The sequence below is a fragment of the Lissotriton vulgaris genome, chromosome 4_1, assembly GCF_964263255.1.
Source record: "Lissotriton vulgaris chromosome 4_1, aLisVul1.2, whole genome shotgun sequence".
In the NCBI taxonomy this organism is placed as follows: domain Eukaryota; kingdom Metazoa; phylum Chordata; class Amphibia; order Caudata; family Salamandridae; genus Lissotriton; species Lissotriton vulgaris.
The window spans coordinates 2113426145-2113446407 of record NC_141691.1 but is presented as its reverse complement, the minus strand read 5'-3'; the positions used below and the strand labels follow the sequence as shown (position 1 = coordinate 2113446407).

The 20263-nt window shown below is 44.5% G+C and overlaps 1 protein-coding gene across 1 annotated transcript in view; it reads right to left on the bottom strand.

The window, feature by feature from the left end:
* The window catches only part of LOC147725149 (uncharacterized), a 205995-nt gene extending 192765 nt beyond the window's left edge, over positions 1-13230 (bottom strand). The window contains exon 1 of the mRNA XM_086918190.1: positions 12633-13230. Coding sequence (XP_086774316.1) covers positions 12633-13230 — 598 coding nt within the window. The remainder of the gene's footprint in view (positions 1-12632) is intronic.
* Positions 13231-20263: the final 7033 nt, after the last annotated feature.

The following is a 20263-nucleotide window of genomic DNA, read 5'->3' as shown; positions in this document are numbered from 1 at the left end:
TTAAGTTGCACAGTACCACACAGCACAGCTGTCTGGTTTGCTAAAGACATCTTGGGGGCATTCTGAATGCATTCCACCCGTTGGTTACCATTAACTTTGTAGTTTGTAACTCTTTTTCTGGCTTTTTTATTTGCTGGTTTTTTGCTTTTTTATTGGGGACAGTTCAAGCCTTTAGTTGAGATGTCACATATTGACAATTCTGCACCACCCCGCATATTTCCACTCAAAGCCACATAATTATACTACACACAATTATACTCTACTCAACACAACATAAATACACTCCCACATAAATGCATTTTATAACCATAACACATAATTCCAATAAGCATAATTTCGCTCCATGCCACACATAGTGTTGAGGGGTGCTGGATAGTGAATAGTTTAATTTACTATTCCAACTCCACACAATTCAACTCCACACATTTCCAAAACACACCACATAATTCCACACCAACCCACAGATTTCAAATACACAACACAATTCCACAACACACCACATACCTAAAATACACGCCAACATTTACACATCATACACCAATTAAAACTACAATACAACCCACATAATTCCACTCAATCAATCAATTAATACATTTGTAGAGCGTGCTACTCACCCATGAGGTTTTCAAAACACATAGGTAGAACACATTGTCATTTAGAATGCCAATAGCTCTAACTCTTGCAAATGTGAGACCTATTGCATTGCAAATGCTTGTTGTAGATAGTGCACACGGATGGCGTGTCCGACCGAGTCTGGTCAGGCATGCGTTTTCTGCTGGTTTAAGAAGGGGTGTGTGTTGGGTCTAGTCATGTGACTACCACCCAAATTTTGAAATGGCAGGCTGAGTAAGAACGTTTTAGGTATAGTTTTTAAAATAGACCAAAATTGAAACAGGGGAAAAATATCCCATATTTATTTGAAAAATAGTACTTGCCATGTTATACTCATGTGGAAAAACTCTCAAAATATATTGGTAATAGAAACATAAAGAAATGGGTTCGTGAGCATAATTGCTAATTGCAAAACATATGCCAAGATAACTGTCTTCAATGTATCCATATATATATATATATATATTTATTTGAAAAATAGCACTTGCAATGTTATACTCATGTGGAAAAACTCTATAAATATATTGATAACAGCAACATATAGAAGTGCACAATTGCTAATTTCAAAAGATATACCTAGTCTTGTGATATAACTGTCTACAAGGTATCCAGATATACAGGATATTAGACGTAAAAGAGTCAAATACTAACGCAGCCATTTTAAGATGGTGAGCTCAGTGGGAGTAGATATAAACAAATCAAATAATAACGCAGCCATTTTGAAGATGGTGAGCTCAGTGGAAGTAGATATAAACAAATCAAACAATAACGCAGCCATTTTAAGATGGTGAGCTCAGTTGGAGTAGATACAAACAAATCAAATAATAACGCAGCCATTTTAAGATGGTGAGCTCAGTGGAAGAATATACAAACAAATCAAATAATAACGCGGCCATTTTAGGATGGTGAGCTCAGTGGGAGTAGATATAAACAAATCAAATATTAACGCAGCCATTTTAAGATAGTGAGCTCAGTTGAAGTAGATATAAACAAATCAAATATTACCGCAACCATTTTAAGATGGTGAGCTCAGTGGAAGTAGATATAAACAAATCAAATAATAACGCAGCCATTTTAAGATAGTGAGCTCAGTTGGAGTAGATACAAACAAATCAAATAATAACGCAGCCATTTTAAGATGGTGAGCTCAGTGGGAGTAGATATAAACAAATCAAATATTAACAGCCATTTTAAGATGGTGAGCTCAGTTGGAGTAGATATAAACAAATCAAATAATAACGCAGCCATTTTAAGATGGTGAGCTCAGTGGAAGTAGATATAAACAAATCAAATAATAACGCAGCCATTTTAAGCTAGTGAGCTCAGTTGGAGTAGATACAAACAAATCAAATAATAACGCAGCCATTTTAAGATGGTGAGCTCAGTGGAAGAATATACAAACAAATCAAATAATAACGCGGCCATTTTAGGATGGTGAGCTCAGTGGGAGTAGATATAAACAAATCAAATATTAACGCAGCCATTTTAAGATAGTGAGCTCGGTTGAAGTAGATATAAACAAATCAAATATTAACGCAACCATTTTAGGATGGTGAGCTCAGTGGGAGTAGATATAAACAAATAAAAGAATAACGCAGCCATTTTAAGATGGTGAGCTCAGTGGGAGTAGATATGAAAAAAATAAAAGAATAACGCAGTCATTTTAAGATGATGAGCTCAGTGGGAGTAGATATAAACAAATCAAATAATAACGCAGCCATTTTAAGATGGTGAGCTCAGTGGGAGTAGATATAAACAAATAAAAGAATAACGCAGCCATTTTAAGATGGTGAGCTCAGTGAGAGTAGATATAAACAAAATAAAAGAATAACGCAGCTATTTTAAGATGGTGAGCTCAGTGGGAGAGGATATAAACAAATAAAAGAATAACGCAGCCATTTTAATATGATGAGCTCAGTGGGAGTAGATATCAACAAATCAAATAATAAGGCAGCCATTTTAAGATAGTGAGCTCAGTGGGAGTAGATATAAACAAATCAAATCATAATGCAGCCATTTTAAGATAGTGAGCTCAGTGGGAGTAGATATCAACAAATCAAATAATAAGGCAGCCATTTTAAGATGGTGAGCTCAGTGGGAGTAGATATAGACAAATCAAATAATAACACAGCCATTTTAAGATAGTGAGCTCAGTGGGAGTAGATATAAACAAATCAAATATTAACGCAGCCATTTTAGGATGGTGATCTCAGTTGGAGTAGAAATAAACAAATCAAATAATAACGCAGCCATTTTAAGATGGTGAGCTCAGTGGGAGTATATGTAAACAAATCAAATAATAACGCAGCCATTTTAAGATGGTGAGCTCAGCGAGAGAAGATATAAACAAATTAAATAATAACGCAGACATTTTAAGATGGTGAACTCAGTGAGAGTAGACATAAACAAATAAAAGAATAACGCAGCCATTTTAAGACAGTGAGATCAGTGGGAGTAGATATTAACAAATAAAAGAATTACGCAGCCATTTTAAGATGGTGAGCTCAGTGGGAGTAGATATAAACAAATAAAAGAATAACGCAGCCATTTTAAGATAGTGAGCTCAGTTAAAATAAAAAGATAGTGAAAAACACTCTAAAATAAATAGATGAAGGGAACCATATTGATTTGAAGAGATAATGCTCACAGAAAGATTCTTAAGTAAGAAATCGCTTTCTTTATTAGAAGGGAACAAACATGGAAGATACCTTTGTTTTCACATGAGAATTGCAAATTGCTGTTTTGGAGACCTACAGTCAGCAAAACAAACGGATATTTACAAATGATCCAAAGTTGGGAGATTAACTGAATGTTGCCAACAAATATATGCAAAATAAAAAAAAACAACAATAACATTCTCCAATAAAGATTTTGTTACTACAAATGACAGGTTCTATCCGTGTATGACTATCATATGGTGCTCATGAAAAGGATGCATATATGAACAGGACTGAAAGTGGAGATATTATGTGTGTGGGGACTCTTAGTGCTAAATGTTCTATCCATTATTATAACAGCGACCGCTTGATCCCATGGAATTTCCGAATTCAATCCATGAGAGAGTGTATCAAGTACAAATATCCAATATTGCTCTCTTCTCTTTCTTATTTCTTCAGTGTTGATACCTGGTTTGTTATCAAACTTTTCAAGTATTAACCGTCTGATGTCTTCAGGGATTTCTCTAGATAATGGTTGACTATAGGTGCCGCAATTTTACTATTCTTGATGGCAGGACGGTGCTCTGTGAGGCGCGTGGAGAACACACGTGTTGTCTCCCCTACATACCCTAACTCACATGGGCATAGGAAAAAATATGCAACGTTTTTCGTTTAGCAGTTAGTGAATAAATCCATTGATGGTCTTTTGGACAAAGGTGGTGTTAGTCATTATCCTGGAGTGCTCTCCCATGTCCCTCAAATTTTGTATGCGCAAACATGGGACGTGGAATGGTAGTACTTTGCTCACTGTTTGCATTAAAGATATGCCGTTGTGCAATAATGATTTGACAAATCTTCTCATTAAAGACCAAATGTCTTGTAACACAAACCAATTTAGGGGTTTCTGTACTTTCAGATGTTTTCAACAAGTGATCATGATCATAAAAGACCGCTCTCTTATATGCCTCTCATACTAGTCTTCTGAGGAAGCCTTGATTAATGAATTTAATTTTCATAGCTGCTTCCCTAAGATCATAGTCTGTGAGGTTGGTACAATTGCGCCTGAGGCCTGAAAATGTACCCATAGGGATACTCTTTTTCTGGTTTTTAGGATGATAGCTATTGAAATGCAGTAAGGTTTTTCTTGCCGTAGGTTTGACGTAAATATCAACTTCCCGTTTTGAATCACTCTCTCTGATTTCTATGTCCAGAAAATATATTTTGTGAGTTCCTATATAGGTGGTGAAACATAAGTTTGTGTCACACAAATTGATCCAAAGAAATACAAAGAAAATGTTGTTGATATATCGCAAGCAATATCTAATGGATTCATAGAAGGGGGCGACTTCATTATATATGAATTGATCTTCATAGTATGCCATATAGATGTTTGCCACCGTTGGTGCGCAGGAGGCCCCCATGCTTACCCCCTTGACTTGTTTAAAAAGGTTACCATTAAATTCGAAGGTGTTTTCATCAAGGACTATGCGTAAGATGTCTAGCATAAAGAGCACATCACAGACTATAGGATAATAAGAGATGAACCATTCCACCATTCCACTGCTGCTAGTGCTCCCCCTTGTGGAATGTTGCTGTAGAGAGACCCTATGTCTAATGTGACTAGAGTACCTCTCATGGTGTGAAAAGGAAGACCCTCTACTCTTTTAATAATTTCTTTTGTATCCTTAATGTGTGATGTGCTTTTTGGTATATGAGGACGCAAGATTTTATCGATGTATTTCGAAATCGGTTCAGTTGTTGAACCTATTGTATTCACAATAGGTCGATGGGGGGGGGGGGGTTGTAGCTGTCTTTGTGTATCTTTGGTTCCCCATATACACTAGCCATCCATGGGTTGGTGAAATTGAGAAATTCATATTTATGTTGGCAAAGGATACCTTGTTCCAATGCCCCTTTTGTTAGATGTAATATTTTTCTCTGGACTCTGACCGTGGGGTCCAAATTCACTGGGAGATAGTGCACGGTGTTACTGAGAAGATTATACATATTAATAACATAAGTCTCAGTATCTATTACCACAATACCTCCCCCTTTGCCACAGTTTTCACTGTGATATCTTCGGTCTTTTTAATTCTACAAGGGCAGCAAGTTCTTCTTTTTGAAGATTGGGAGAAGGACGTAAATTATATTTTGTAGCTGCTTTGAGTTTGGCCATCCCTACCGTTTCAAATATGCTGACTTCTGGACCCACTTGGTCCAGTGTGGGGGTAAAAGTTGATTGAAGGCGTAATCCTGACCTATTGATTTCAGCACTTCTCTACTACGAGAGTTTTCAAAGAAGTGGAGCGGTGTACAGTGGAATTGGTTAGAGTGGAGCGGCATACAGTAGACAGGTGTAGAGTGGTATAGACTAGAGCGACATAGAGGCCAGTACTTATTGCTCCGGCTCCTATCGAGTTACAGATTCGGGTTTTATATCTAAACACCCGCTCTATGGTCAAGCACCAAGCTGACATTCTGCACTTACTCATGACTGAAAGTCCTGACGTCCTACTGTTAACAGAGACCTGGCTCACTGACGATTCACTCCCCGACATTTTGGCTGCGTTACCCCCAGACTACTTTCTGTTAAATACCAACCGGTCAGGGGGTCGCACCGGGGGAGGGGTGGCGGCGGTAATACGCAAGGATCTCAAGATTATTGCCTCCGCGGCCATGACTCTACCGGAAGTGGACACCCTGGTCCTTAGCCTCGGGACTGAGGTAGGTGCAGTCACTCTTATGGTACTCTATCGCCCCCCCCACTCTATGCCGTCTTTTCCCTCATCTTTCATCGATCAGCTGACCAACATCGCTACCTCCTCCCCCCGTATCGTCATCATAGGTGACTTTAATTACTGGTTCCAGCATGAGGACGCCGGCCCGCATGCTTCCGAACTGTTCGAGGGTCTCTTGAGCCTGAATTTTATCCAACTAGTCAGGTCCGCCACCCATAAGGGCGGCCACATCCTCGATCATATCTGGACCCATGGGGTCAAGTCCTCTTGCCCATTAATAACACCTTGTGTGTGGTCGGATCACTTTTTGATCGACACCACAATCTCGGCGGTTGGCCAGATTAGGGTCCCCCCGCGGGACGGCGGCACTGCCCGTAAGTGGAAGGCTGTCGACTCCCCTAAACTGCTGGCTCACCTGTCCCAGACTTGTCCCCTGCTACCTAATGACACCGGTACCGATGAGCTTTATGGGCTGGTGGCAGACTGGCTCACGACAGCCAGTGACATTTTTGCTCCCCTAACTAAGTTTCCCCAATCTCGGCACAGCAATTCCCATAAATGGTATACCCCCCATCTTAAAATCCTCCACTTGGAACTTCGTCAACTTGAGCGTAAGTGGAGGAGAGATTACTGCCCTCTAAGTAGAGATGCCTATGTGGCCGCCCGCAATAGGTACAAACTCGCCATCCTTGTAGCAAAAAAAGCTTACGCTTCAGGAAAAATTCTATCTGCCCCCTGCCAGTCTAAAGAAATCTTCAAAGTCCTTAATGAATTCACCTCCGATTCTAGGACGCTCCCAACTCAGGCCCCCACACAGGAAGCATGTAACACTCTCAGCACTTTTTTTATCGAAAAAATTGTATTGATTAAGGACACCATTCCAGTCACTCCTCCTGGCGCTGGATCTGTTTCCCCCCCCCACAACACCTCTTCACTCACACAACTCCCTCTTCTAGACCCTACTTCTCTGGCCACTCTTGCCACCCGCATTAAGTCGGGATCCCCAGACGATTGCTGCCCTCCGTCCATACTCCGGGACATCTGCCATTCTTTACCCGACTGTATTCTCTTCCTGCTAAACTCTTCTCTTTCTTCCGGTACGGTGCCTGGCTTCTTCAAGGAGGCCGTGCTGATGTCCCTTCTGAAGAAGCCAGGGGCTGATCCCGCCGTCCCGGCGAACTACCGTCCTATCTCCCTTCTACCTTTCTTTTCTAAAATCCTGGAAGCCCACGTCATCACCTGTCTCTCACAGTTTATCGAGAGGTCCAACTTTCTCGAGGCTAACCAGGCCGGCTTCAGACCCGGCCACTCTACGGAGACAGTGATCTTGGCCGTGCTGGATGCCCTGAGAGACGGTGTTGACAAGGGTACCCCCCAGGCCTTGGTATTATTAGATCTGTCAGCCGCCTTCGACACGGTGGATCATAACATCCTTCTCCACTGTGTCGAGCAGGCTGGCATCCAAGGCCTGGCGCTGGCCTGGGTCAAGTCCTTTCTGACGGGCAGATCTCAGACCCTCAGCCTGGGCACTTTCAGGGCTCCTAGGGAGCGCTCGCCCTGCGGGGTCCCCCAGGGTTCTTCTTTATCCCCTCTTCTTTTCAATCTTTATCTTCGCCCCCTTCTTTTTTCCTTGAGGCAGTGGGACGTCACCGTGTTTAATTACGCGGACGACCTGCAACTCATCTTTTCTCTCAACTCCCCCTCTGCTATTCCCAATTTTCAGGCAGTCATGTCCCACATTCTCCAGTGGATGGGCCATAACCAGCTAAAGTTGAACCCCGGCAAGACGGAGCTCCTCCTTCCTGGCAGGAGCTCCACCTTCTGGGGGCCACAATTCTGGCCGGCGGAACTTGGTCCCTCTCCCACTCCTGTGGCCTCGGTGAAGAGTCTGGGGGTCACAATTGACTCCGATCTATCCCTTGGGCCGCAGGTGGGGATGGTGGTCTCGTCCTGTATCTACCAGCTGCGCAGGATCAGGAAAGTGGCATACCTTCTTACACCTGATGCCCTCCTGCAAGTCATCATGGCCCTTGTCCTCTCCCGCTTAGATTTTTCTAACGCGATCTATCACGGTCTGCCTAAAACATCGGTGGCTAGACTGCAAGCGGTTCAAAATCAAGCGGCGAGACTAGCCCTAGGGATCCCGAAGTGGCAATCCGCCAGGCCCCTCCTTGCCAAACTCCACTGGCTCCCTGTCACCTCCAGGGCGGCCTTCAAGATCGGCTGCCTCATCTTCAAGTCGTTAGCTGGGTCCTTTGTGAAATCTCTCATCAGACCCCACTGTCCACCCCGGAACCTGAGATCCTCTCATCTTCACCTTTTGACTGTTCCCTCTTACAAGCTCTGCAGATCTGGAGGCCGGAGATTTGCACACCTGGCCCCCAAGCTTTGGAACTCTTTTCCTTTTTCTCTCAAAACTTCTAATTCTCTGACTCTCTTTCGTAGGTCTTTAAAAACTTGGCTCTTCCCCCAATCTGGTTAGTCTCTCTCTCTGTCCCCCTCACTTCCAACCAGCGCAAGGAAGCCCATGGTGTCAGTGCGCTCTACAAGCACCCCTTACAATACAATACAATACAATAGAGTGGTATAGAGTAGAGCGGTGTAAAGTAGCGCAGAGTGACGTAGGGTTCAATGGAGTGTTGTAGAGTGAAATGGAGTGGCGTAGAGTGGTGTAGAGTAGGGTAGTGCAGAATATATTGGTGTAGAGTAGAGGGGCGTACAATAGACCAGTGTACAGGAGAGGCATAGAGTGGTATAGAGTGTTATCAATTGCGTGGCACAGAGTGGAATGGAATGACGCAGAATGGAGTAGGATAGAGTGGAGTGGCACAGAGTAAAGCGGCATAGAGCGTGATGGCGTAGAGTGCCAATGGATGACACTGTATAGAGTGGAGTAGTGTAGCGTGGAGTGGGACAGATTGGAGTGCTGTAGAGTGGAGTGGAATATAGTGCAGTTTGATGGCATTGAGTGGAGTGGAGTGGTGTAGAGTGGAGTGGTATAGAGAACAGTTTGATGGCATTGAGTGGAGTGGAGTGGTGTAGACTGGAGTGGTATAGAGTGAAGTTTGATGGCATTGAGTGGAGTGGAGCAGTGTAGAGTGGAGTGGTATAGAATGCAGTTTGATGGCATTGAGTGGAGTGGAGTATTGTAGAGTGGAGTGGTGTAGAGTGCAGTTTGATGGCATTGTGTGGAGTTGAGTTGCATTGAGTGGAGTGGTGTAGAGTGGAGTGGAGTGGCACAGATTGAAGTGGCATAGGGTGCCGCTGAATGGCATTGTGTGGAGTTGAGTTGCATTGAGTAGAGTGGTGTAGAGTGGAGTGGAGTGGCACAGATTATAGTGGCGTAGGGTGCCGCTGAATGGCACTGTGTGGAGTTGAGTTGCATTGAGTGGAGTGGTGTAGAGTGGAGTGGCACAGATTGGAGTAGCATAAAGTGCAGCTGAATGGCATTGTGTGGAGTTGAGTTGCGAAGAGTGGAGTGGTGTAAAGTGGAGTGGAGTGGCACAGATTGGTGTGGCGTAGAGTGCCACTGAACGGCATTGTGTTGAGTGGAGTGGTGTAGATTGGAGTGGAGTGGCACAGATTGGAGTAGCGTAGAGTGCTGCTGAATGGCATTGTGTTGAGTTGAGTTGCGTAGGATGGAGTGGTGTAGAGTGGAGTGGAGTGGCACAGATTAGAGCGGCATAAAGTGCCGCTGAATGGCATTGTGTGGAGTTGAGTTGCGTAGTGTGGAGTGGTGTAGAGTGGAGTGGAGTGGCACAGATTGGAGCGGCATAAAGTGCCGCTGAATGGCATTGTGTGGAGTTGAGTTGCGTAGAGTGGAGTGGTGTAGAGTGGAGTGGAGTGGCACAGATTGGAGTGGCGTAGAGTGCTGTTGAATGGCATTGTGTGGAGTTGAGTTGCGTAGAGTGGAGTGGTGTAGAGTGCAGGGGAGTGGCACAGATTGGAGCGGCATAAAGTGCAGCTGAATGGCATTGTGTGGAGTTGAGTTGCGTAGAGTGGAGTGGTGTAGAGTGGAGTGGAGTGGCACAGATTGGAGCGGCATAAAGTGCAGCTGAATGGCATTGTGTGGAGTTGAGTTGCGTAGAGTGGAGTGGTGTGGTGTAGAGTGGAGTGGAGTGGCACAGATTGGAGTGGCATAAAGTGCCGCTGAATGGCATTGTGTGGAGTTGAGTTGCGTAGAGTGGAGTGGTGGAGAGTGGAGTGGAGTGGCACAGATTGGAGCGACATAAAGTGCAGCGGAATGGCATTGTGTGGAGTTGAGTTGCGTAGAGTGGAGTGGTGTAGAGTGGAGTGGAGTGGCACAGATTGGAGCGACATAAAGTGCAGCTGAATGGCATTGTGTTGAGTTGAGTTGCGTAGGATGGAGTGGTGTAGAGTGGAGTGGAGTGGCACAGATTAGAGCGGCATAAAGTGCCGCTGAATGGCATTGTGTGGAGTTGAGTTGCGTAGTGTGGAGTGGTGTAGAGTGGAGTGGAGTGGCACAGATTGGAGTGGCATAAAGTGCAGCTGAATGGCATTGTGTGGAGTTGAGTTGCGTAGAGTGGAGTGGTGTAGGTGGCAGGGGAGTGGCACAGATTGGAGAGGCATAAAGTGCAGCTGAATGGCATTGTGTGGAGTTGAGTTGCGTAGAGTGGAGTGGTGTAGAGTGGAGTGGAGTGGCACAGATTGGAGCGGCATAAAGTGCAGCTGAATGGCATTGTGTGGAGTTGAGTTGCGTAGAGTGGAGTGGTGTAGAGTGGAGTGGAGTGGCACAGATTGGAGCGGCATAAAGTGCAGCTGAATGGCATTGTGTGGAGTTGAGTTGCGTAGAGTGGAGTGGTGTAGAGTGGAGTGGAGTGGCACAGATTGGAGTGGCATAAAGTGCAGCTGAATGGCATTGTGTGGAGTTGAGTTGCGTAGAGTGGAGTGGTGTAGAGTGGAGTGGAGTGGCACAGATTGGAGCGGCATAAAGTGCAGCTGAATGGCATTGTGTGGAGTTGAGTTGCGTAGAGTGGAGTGGTGTAGAGTGGAGTGGAGTGGCACAGATTGGAGCGGCATAAAGTGCAGCTAAATGGCATTGTGTGGAGTTGAGTTGCGTAGAGTGGAGTGGTGTAGAGTGGAGTGGAGTGGCACAGATTGGAGCGGCATAAAGTGCAGCTGAATGGCATTGTGTGAAGTTGAGTTGCGTAGAGTGGAGTGGTGTGGTGTAGAGTGGAGTGGAGTGGCTAAGATTAGAGTGGCATAAAGTGCCGCTGAATGGCATTGTGTGGAGTTGAGTTGCGTAGAGTGGAGTGGTGTAGAGTGGAGTGGAGTGGCACAGATTGGAGCGGCATAAAGTGCCGCTGAATGGCATTGTGTGGAGTTGAGTTGCGTAGAGTGGAGTGGTGTAGAGTGGAGTGGAGTGGCACAGATTGGAGCGGCATAAAGTGCCGCTGAATGGCATTGTGTGGAGTTGAGTTGCGTAGAGTGGAGTGGTGTAGAGTGGAGTGGAGTGGCACAGATTGGAGGGGCATAAAGTGCCGCTGAATGGCATTGTGTGGAGTTGAGTTGCGTAGAGTGGAGTGGTGTAGAGTGGAGTGGAGTGGCACAGATTGGAGCGGCTTAGAGTGACGCTTAATGGCATTGTGTGGAGTTGAGTTGCGTAGAGTGGAGTGGTGTAGAGTGGCACAGATTGGAGCGGCATAAAGTGCCTCTGAATGGCATTGTGTGGAGTTGAGTTGCGTAGAGTGGAGTGGTGTAGAGTGGAGTGGAGTGGAGTGGCACAGATTGGAGTGGCTTAGAGTGACGCTGATTGGCATTGTGTGGAACTATGTTGCATGGAGTGGAATGGTGTGGAGGGGAGGGGAGGGGAGTAGAGTAGATTGGAGTGGCCTGACGTAAAGTAGCATAGTGTTGAGTGGTGTAAAGTAGTACTGTTGTGAATATAAGTAACAAAAGTGTCAATAGACAGCGCCCTCCGGACCCTCCATCCTGTCAATAGAGATGGCAGATAGAGTGAAAGCAATGTGAAGAAGAAGCCGTATGCCTCTGCTAAAAATGAGAAAGCATATTGCATGTCCAGGAATACTACTGAAATGCTTATAAAATAAAATAAAAGAGTGCATTGCAAAAAGACACGGAAAAGCAGAGACGAGGAAGAACACATGCACTTGGTCCCTGCTCCAGGGAAGAACTGACACAAGAAAGGAAGGGAAGCCTATGGGAGCTAAGCAATGGAACAATTGCAATTGAGAGTGACAGCAAAAACAACTGATGGTAAGCTGTGGGCGAGTGGTAAGCGCCTCATTGTAACCCATGAGTATTGTAGGCGTAACCTAACAAGAGGGCAAGCAAAGGGCACGTTAGCCTGGTCGTATTTTTCCCAAATGTTCGGTTTATTTGAATCTGGGTCTTTAGCAGGTGCTGAGAATCGATATTTGGTATGAGGTCTGAGATGCACTTTCCATTACAAGTCAGAACTCTTGGCTTTGGCAATGTTTATTTAAACCAAGCAAGAACTATTGGCTTTGCCAGTGTTTGTTTTTACTTAACTTGGCACCCCAGCCGCCTCGTCACCAGGCCTCAGCATTGAAGGTTTGAACCCGCTGGTACCTTTCACTGCTGCTCACCCCCTCCCCCCTCAGGTGTCATTGCACCTTCTTACCTGTAGGTGACAGGCGCTTCTTCTTCCTGGTCTTCTCTCCGGGGGGTTTCTGTGTGGACCCCTCGGGTCCTCTCCTCCGTATCAGGCGCTGCTGCTCTGCCCCGGACCCCTCCTTCAGGGCCTCTTTCCTGCACGGGCCCTCCCTCCCCAGCAGCATCTCACCCTCTGACTCCGCATCTTCTCCTCCTCTCACAGTGTCATGTTGAAGCCCCCCTGAGTCCTTCCTCTCGTTTCTGTCTCTCGGACCCGGTACGAGCCCCTCCCCCTTCTGCCCCTCCGACCCAGCCCCATCCACAGCACCAAGTCCTGGGCTGTCCAGGCCCCCGGGCTCCGGCAGGGTCAGGGGGGTGTCGGGCACTGCAGGGGGTACCCTTGACCTGGTGCACAGTGTGGAATACCCCGAGTCGCACCGCTCTCTTTTGAGTCCGACCTCTTTGGAAAGGTCTGAATCACTCACAGGCCGGGTGAACGCACCCCCCTGACACTGCGGCTTGTCCTCGGCAGTCCTGGGGTCTCGGGGGTGCGGTGGGCCTTTCTTCAGCTCTATCTCTCTCACAAGCCCCGTCTCAGCGCCCTCCTGACACCCCGGACCCTCCATCCTCTCAGCCAGGTCTCGGATGCTCCGGGTCTCTCGTAGAAGTGGAAGCGGCTACCCTCGGCCCCCGGAGCTCCTGGTTTAGAAGTGAAAGCTGCTGCTGTAAATGCCTCTCTCCCCTGGCACATCAGGTGTAGGCATGGCAACAACTTCCATCTGTCCCCTGGTCCCTCAGGTGTGCATGGCAACGCCCTCCATCTGTCCCCTGGTCCATTAGGTGTGCCTCGTAATCACCTCCGCCAGTCCCCTGGTCCCTCGGGTGTGTGCGAAGCAACCGCCTCCCAGAGCCCCCAGTGAGAATAGATGCTCTGCTCTCGGCACGGCTGGTAATAAACAAAACAAGCATTTGCAATGCAATAGGTCTCTTGTTTTTAAGAGTTAGAGCTTTTGGCATAGCATGACATTATCTGGCCTAGCAAAACATGGCTTACTAGTGCGATTTACTCTAATCACTGATGCACCATGTGTGTGAACTTCAGTTTGCATAGGGCCTTCGAGAGAGGATGAAGAAAACCAGCCTTGGAAGCCAGGAGAAAGCAAGTGATCAGAGAACAAAACAAGCATTTGCAATGCACTAGGTCCCGCATTTGTGAGAGTTTGAGCCATAAGCATTGTAATAACAATGCCTTTTGTGTTTTCAAAACCTTCAAGTGGTGCATAAACACACACCTTGTTTCTTATATTCATTTCTCACTAGAAGCACGGCTGGCAGTAACTGCGCCTCTTTTACTGGCAGCCTTGCTTCTCGTAAGCAAGGGATATAAGTACAAAGTGCCTCTTTACGCACCGCTTGCAGGTTTTCAAAACATATAAATAAAAGGCATTGTCATTTTCAATGCCAACAGCTCAAACTCTCACAAATGCAAGACCTGTTGTATTGCAAATGCTTGTTGTTTTAGTTGTCAGGTCTGCATAAACGTGACATGGATCACTGTGCTATCGACATGGTACCAAATCCCTGACATCAACGTGCCAGGGAACACTCTGACATCACTCTGGCAGGCATCTCTCACTTCCATCATGTTGGCATGAACAACTCGTACATCGCCATGACATAGAATGCTGACATCACCAAAGCATTAAATGCTCTACAATTACTGAGGGATAGACCCCTCTGACATCACCAGATATGAAGACGCGCGGTGCAGTGAGTTGTGCCTCTGTTATCCTTTACTATTATAAACTGATCTTTAAGTTATACTCAAGTCAAGTCAAGTCAAATGTATGTTTATTATGACCATTGGTCTTTAAACAATGCAGTGAACATAACGCAATATGGAGTATGTACAATAAATTCATAGACCTATTTTTAAAAGTTAGTCCGTTAAAAAACAATCCTACACACCATTATCACAAATACAAAATACAAAGTACAAAATACAAAATACCAATAAAAAATTCCAGTTACCTTAAAACTTATATTTGTAAATTAAAACCTATTCACTTTCTTACCACCACAGCAATTTCAGTCGGCTAAAATTCATACAGTACTACATATTATTCCTTGGTTCTCAGTGCACTCAGGGCCACCTTTATGTATTTCCCGAGGGCAATTGCAATATCAATAAAGGGGATTTCTGTTAAAAGGCGGGCTGCCTGCGACCTTGTTTTATATCATATTTTAGAAAAACCGGGCGCAGCCACAGTTTTCTCTGCTCTAGGAGTGACAGACAGTCCAACAAGATATGTAGCAGGTCTCCCTTAGTTCCCAACTTACACCTGCAACGACCTTCTTGATCTATCATTTTTGTTTTAAGGTCTTTTTTTATTAGCCACGGGTTAATCCCAAATCGAAACCTCAGGATCTCTTGCCTGAACCCGCGGTTGGGTAATCTATCAAGGTAGGGGAACCAATTTTCATAGGACCAAGCATGTAGCATATGTGCCACTAATTTCTTCTTTGTTAAATAACCTATATCAATCGATTTAGAAGCTTCTTTTCCCCCTTTCTTCAGCTCACCTTTGGTACTTAGAACTTGAAACGTTTCCTGGTCCCAGTCGATCTCTAATGAGTTACAGATTCCCTTCAGTTTTTCCCCTACTGACCTTTGCCCATTTTAGCTCACTTCTCAGAATTTCTTTGCGGCACCAGTGTGCTACTTTTTGGCTTTCGGGGTCTTCCAATCTCTTCCAGAATCTAATCACAGCCATCTGGGTTTGTATCGCCCAGGACTTTGTGCCTATTTCTGTTCTGATGGCTTGTATCATAGCAGATTGAGGAAGTGATAGGAGCCTTTTTATGCAATTCCCCTCTATCACGTCCCAGGATCCCTTACCGCTCAAATAAAGGATCTCAGCACCATATAAAACTTGAGCGGGGATCATTGCTTCAAAAGCTCTCAGCATAGGTCGGTGTGACATCTCTCCATAGTCCCCATTAAACCTTTTTAGGCCACATATGGAAGAGAGTGCCTTTGCTTTTTGAGTTTCCAGGTGGGTATTCCAATTTAAAGCCCTGTCGAACCATATACCCAAATATCGGTACTCATTAACTGTCTCCAATTTAAGATCACCTATATACCAACTGAATCTGCTTATCTTTTTCCCGAAGCATAGGGTTTTAGTTTTATCCAGATTGATAGTTAGGAATTTACTGGCACAGTATGTATTGAAGGCATTAAGCTTTCTTTGGAGGCCCCTCTCAGTCTGATCTACTATTACCAGATCATCCGCGTACAATAGGCAGGGTATCTTGTTGCCATCCATTTTCGGACTGGCACTACCCTCCACCTCTAAATGTGCCGGGAGATCTGACAAGAAGATCGAAAATAGCTGTGGGGCCAGCACGCAGCCCTGTCTTAATCCATTGGCAATGGGTATTTTTGGGGTCAGAGAACCCACCGTATCCTTAATTACTTGCCCCCAGTTTTCCCTGTGTAGTTCTTTTATTATTGTGAGGAGATCTTTAGGAATATTTAACCTCTTTAGTATCTCCCATAGGCAGGCCCGATCCACAGAGTCAAAGGCTGCTCTGAAGTCGACGAAACAGCAGCATAGCTTGCCGTTCTGTTCCGTCGACTTCCTCGCCATCGCCCATAGAGCAAATCCATGATCTATTGTAGAGTGGCCTGCTCTAAATCCACCCTGTTCTGTGGGTATTATTTGAAACTCGTCTACCCATGCATTCAATTGTTTCAATACAATTTTAGAAAACACTTTCTCACCTATATCTAGGAGATTAATCAGCCGGTAGTTTTGTGGTGCCTCTTTGCACCCTTTCTTGTGGATTGGCCTAATTATGGCCCCCTTCCAGGTTGGTGGCATTACACCTTCTTTTAGGACTACCTGGAACATCTTGGCAAGAAATCTTGCCCACCATTTAACCTCGGATTTCAAAATTATAGCAGGAAGATTATCTGGTCCTGCTGCCCGAGTTAGCTTAAGTTCTTTCATTGTGAGCTCAACTTGTTCTTCGTTAAATTTAAAAAATAGGTCATCTGAGATTTCTTGCCATATTTTGGTCTCCTCCTCCTCTCTGGGAGTCCTTACCTCGTACAGTTCCCTTATGTACCCTTCCCATGCGGCCTCACTCACCACACAGTTTAATTCTCCGTCTGATGTTCCCGCTACAGCCTTTACTAGTTTCCAAAATTGCCTTAGATTTTTATTCTCTATGGCTTCGAATAGTTCTATCCAGCATTTTTCTTTATATATTCTTTTAGCATTGGTTACCATTAACTTGAATTCTTTTTTCTGCTTAACTAGCTGGTCCTGTCTCTCTTGAGTAAAGTTCTTTTTTTGTCTTCTTTGTACTGCTCGTATCTCCTTTTTCTTATTTTGGCACGCCACAGAGAACCCTTTACCTCGGTTTATTTGTTTTACCCTTGTGGGTTTAACCCCTTTTAGTTTTATCTTTAGGCATTGAACCACCTCTTTTAATTTCCCTATAAACCATTCCAGTTTTTTATTCTCGCAGTTTTCAGGTGCCATTTTTATTTGCATGGCCTTCAGTTTTTCCATATATTCCTCAGTTAGACGTGTCGTCACCCGTTTGGGGTACGCAACCTCCTGGGTAATCACCGTTTCTCTCTGTAATTCCCTTCCCCCGATATTATTATGTGTAGGAGTTTGTGATCACTCACTTCTTTTTGTTCTAACCTAAAGTCCCTAATCTGGGTGAAATTCCAGGCCTGCAAGAATATATAATCAATTGGGCAGTTCTGTTTTCCTTGGGTGAACGTCTTTCCTGCTGGTGAGTCTGTCTCTATTCTCCCATTTACGCAGTGAAAGCCCCTGCCTCCTAAGGTGTGTACTAGACCTAGATCTTGTTTCGAAATTTCCCCAGTTGGGAACTTAGCCGGGTTTATTCCGTACACCTCTAACTGTTCCCTATTCCAAAGGTCTGCCTTTTTTGGGTTTAGTTTATGATTAAAATCCCCCATTATTATTATTATATCTGCGGGGTATTTTTCTAGAGTACTGTCTACGTCCTCTTTAAAACGCCTCATTTCCCTTTCATACTCCTCCCCATTATCCCACTGCATGTATACGTTCATTAAAATCATCATTTTATAATTCAGTTCCACCGTCATAAGTTCAATTCTACATAATTGTACCCATTTACATTTTGTATTCAACAAATTTATTTCCCTCATTACTTTTGTTGATACCAATGTCAGCAGCCCCCCCCCCCCGAGGGCCGTCCATGATTTTTCTTTATGGCTGGCTGATGTATCTGGACGTATCCATCAAAGGTTGGGGTGTCGTCGCATAGCCAGGTCTCTTGCAGGCAGGCAATGTCCACTTTATTTATAACTTCCTTTATATATTCCCATTTTTGCTCATTGCCTAGCCCATTTACGTTCCAAGTTAAGAGACCTAGTTCTTGCGACCCCCCTCCATCCTATTCAACATCACTCAAACCACCTTCTTCTTCCGTATCCAACGAATTACTTTCATTACATTCTCCCATGGGATTACTATGTAACGACCAGTTGCCCCATGAGGAGTCGTTCCCTGTATTATCTATTACGACGTTCAGACAGCTTAGATCCTCTTCTGTTTCTCTATAGAGAATCACTTGTCTCTTCTGTAGCCCGGCATGCTGTTTTAAGAAGTTGCTATCTTTAGAGGTTTTTATTTCTCTCTCTGGGATAATCCTTATTCCCTGTTGAATTATCTCATTTGAGGCTTTCTGAATTGCCCTTTTTACCAGGTCTGAGTGAAGGGTGATTTTTGTTATTTCCTTTCCATACCTATTTTCTACAAAACCAACATGCTGGAGGTCTTTAGTGCCGATCCCCCTCAAACTGCCGCATTTTTCAAATGCAGTCAAAATCAGTGCCCTATTTAGGGGTCTGGATTTTCTTGTTGGCTTCTCTTTCCTCCCAGCTGATACCAGGTCCAGAAATAACCATTTGTTATTGTCTCTCTCATATAGATTCGTGTTTATTACATGCACCTGTTGACTGGCGATTGTTCTCCCTGTTTGCCGTCCATTCTTTCTCATATTGGGTTCTTCGTGTACCTGAGGTCTTACTGACCTTTGTTCTGTAACTCGTTCATCCATTAGCCTTACTTTCTGTTTCGTCGTACGGATGGAGGGGGGAATCTCAATTGCCTCCTTACATCTCTGCTTTTTCCTTAATTCTCTCGGGGTCTTTGGGGTCTTTGTAGTTTTTGCCTCTACATATGTGGGTCCATGTGTTGTAAAAGTCGGAGCTGAGGCATTTAATCCTGACTGTACCCCCCCCGTCGTTGTTTCCTTCCCTTTTCTCTTTCCTGCTTGTTTCAATTGCCTATTTTTTCCTGTCCTGTTCGTGGCCCCAAGAGTGACATACCCCCCGCGCCTTTTTATCAGCATAGGTCTTTTTGATATATATACATTGTCTACAGACTCTTCTTCATCCTTTGCTGTTTGTTCTATGGGTTGGGGAGCTCTTTCCAAAGTTTCCATACTTTCTTCTTCTGGTACTATCATGTCACTTTTCTCAATTGATGGGGCTATATCCGTTGGCATTATCCTACTTGGCATTTTGCTCTTTATTTCTCCTAGCTCTTCTTCTATTTTCTTTAAATGTTGTTTCTGAGCTTTCATCAGACCGTTGTTTGAGAGACTTACTTCCAGGATTCCTTGTAATGCCTTCTGAAGTAACAAGATTAAATCCATCAACGAAGATGTAGGAGTTTCAGAGAGCACCGAATCCAGTGTAGTGTTTCTGACTGGGTTTACTGGGTTACTTGTCCTTATGCTGTCTTGATGTATTGGTTTTTTTTTGCTGTGGATGGTGCTGCTGGAATTGATCTGGCGCACCTCCCCAGATAACGCTCTGGTTCTGGCCTTCATTTCCCCTGTGACCTTCGTTCCCTGGTGACAGCAGTGAGAACATCTTAGGTGATGATGATAATCGGGGCGCCGAAATGTGGTGATTTTGGCTCTGCAGAGTCAGATTTAAAGATTTGTGGTTCGCCCCTTCATCTTCGGTGTCAAGATTGACTTCTTCATGATATTCTCCCTTATCTAACCGTCTTTGACTTTCGTCCGGCTTGCCTGAATTTTCACCAATTTCTCCGTCAATTTCCACTATTTCTCCATCTATCTCCGATGTTATCGCTGGGTTTAATGATTTATAATGTTTACCCACAAACTCCTTTATGGACTTTGTCACTACCGTGTTCTCTTTCTGTTTATTAGTTGTTTGATTGCCACCTCTTTTTGCCTTCTGGGCGTTCTTCGTTGCTCTTTTGACTTTTCTTTTCTTTCTTTTCCCCTTACTATTATCCAAAGATGATACATGACTTTCCTGGCTCTCTTCCAGAGATTTTGAGCCCTCCATTGATTTACTCCTCCCTTGTTCGTCCCCTGTACGTAATTTTGTCCCTTTTTTAGGTACCATTTCTAGGTACGAAACTGTTGTTCAATTATAGGTGAGAACTCTTAATTAATAATTTTTACTTTATTAATAGTTATTCACTTACCTCTGTTCTGCCTTAGTTGCCTTCCGCCTGCTTGCCTTGCCACGATTGCACTTTTTGTCGTGTTTGATAAGGCTCCGACTTCTCTGTGGAGCTTTAGTGCCAACTTGCACCTTTAGGA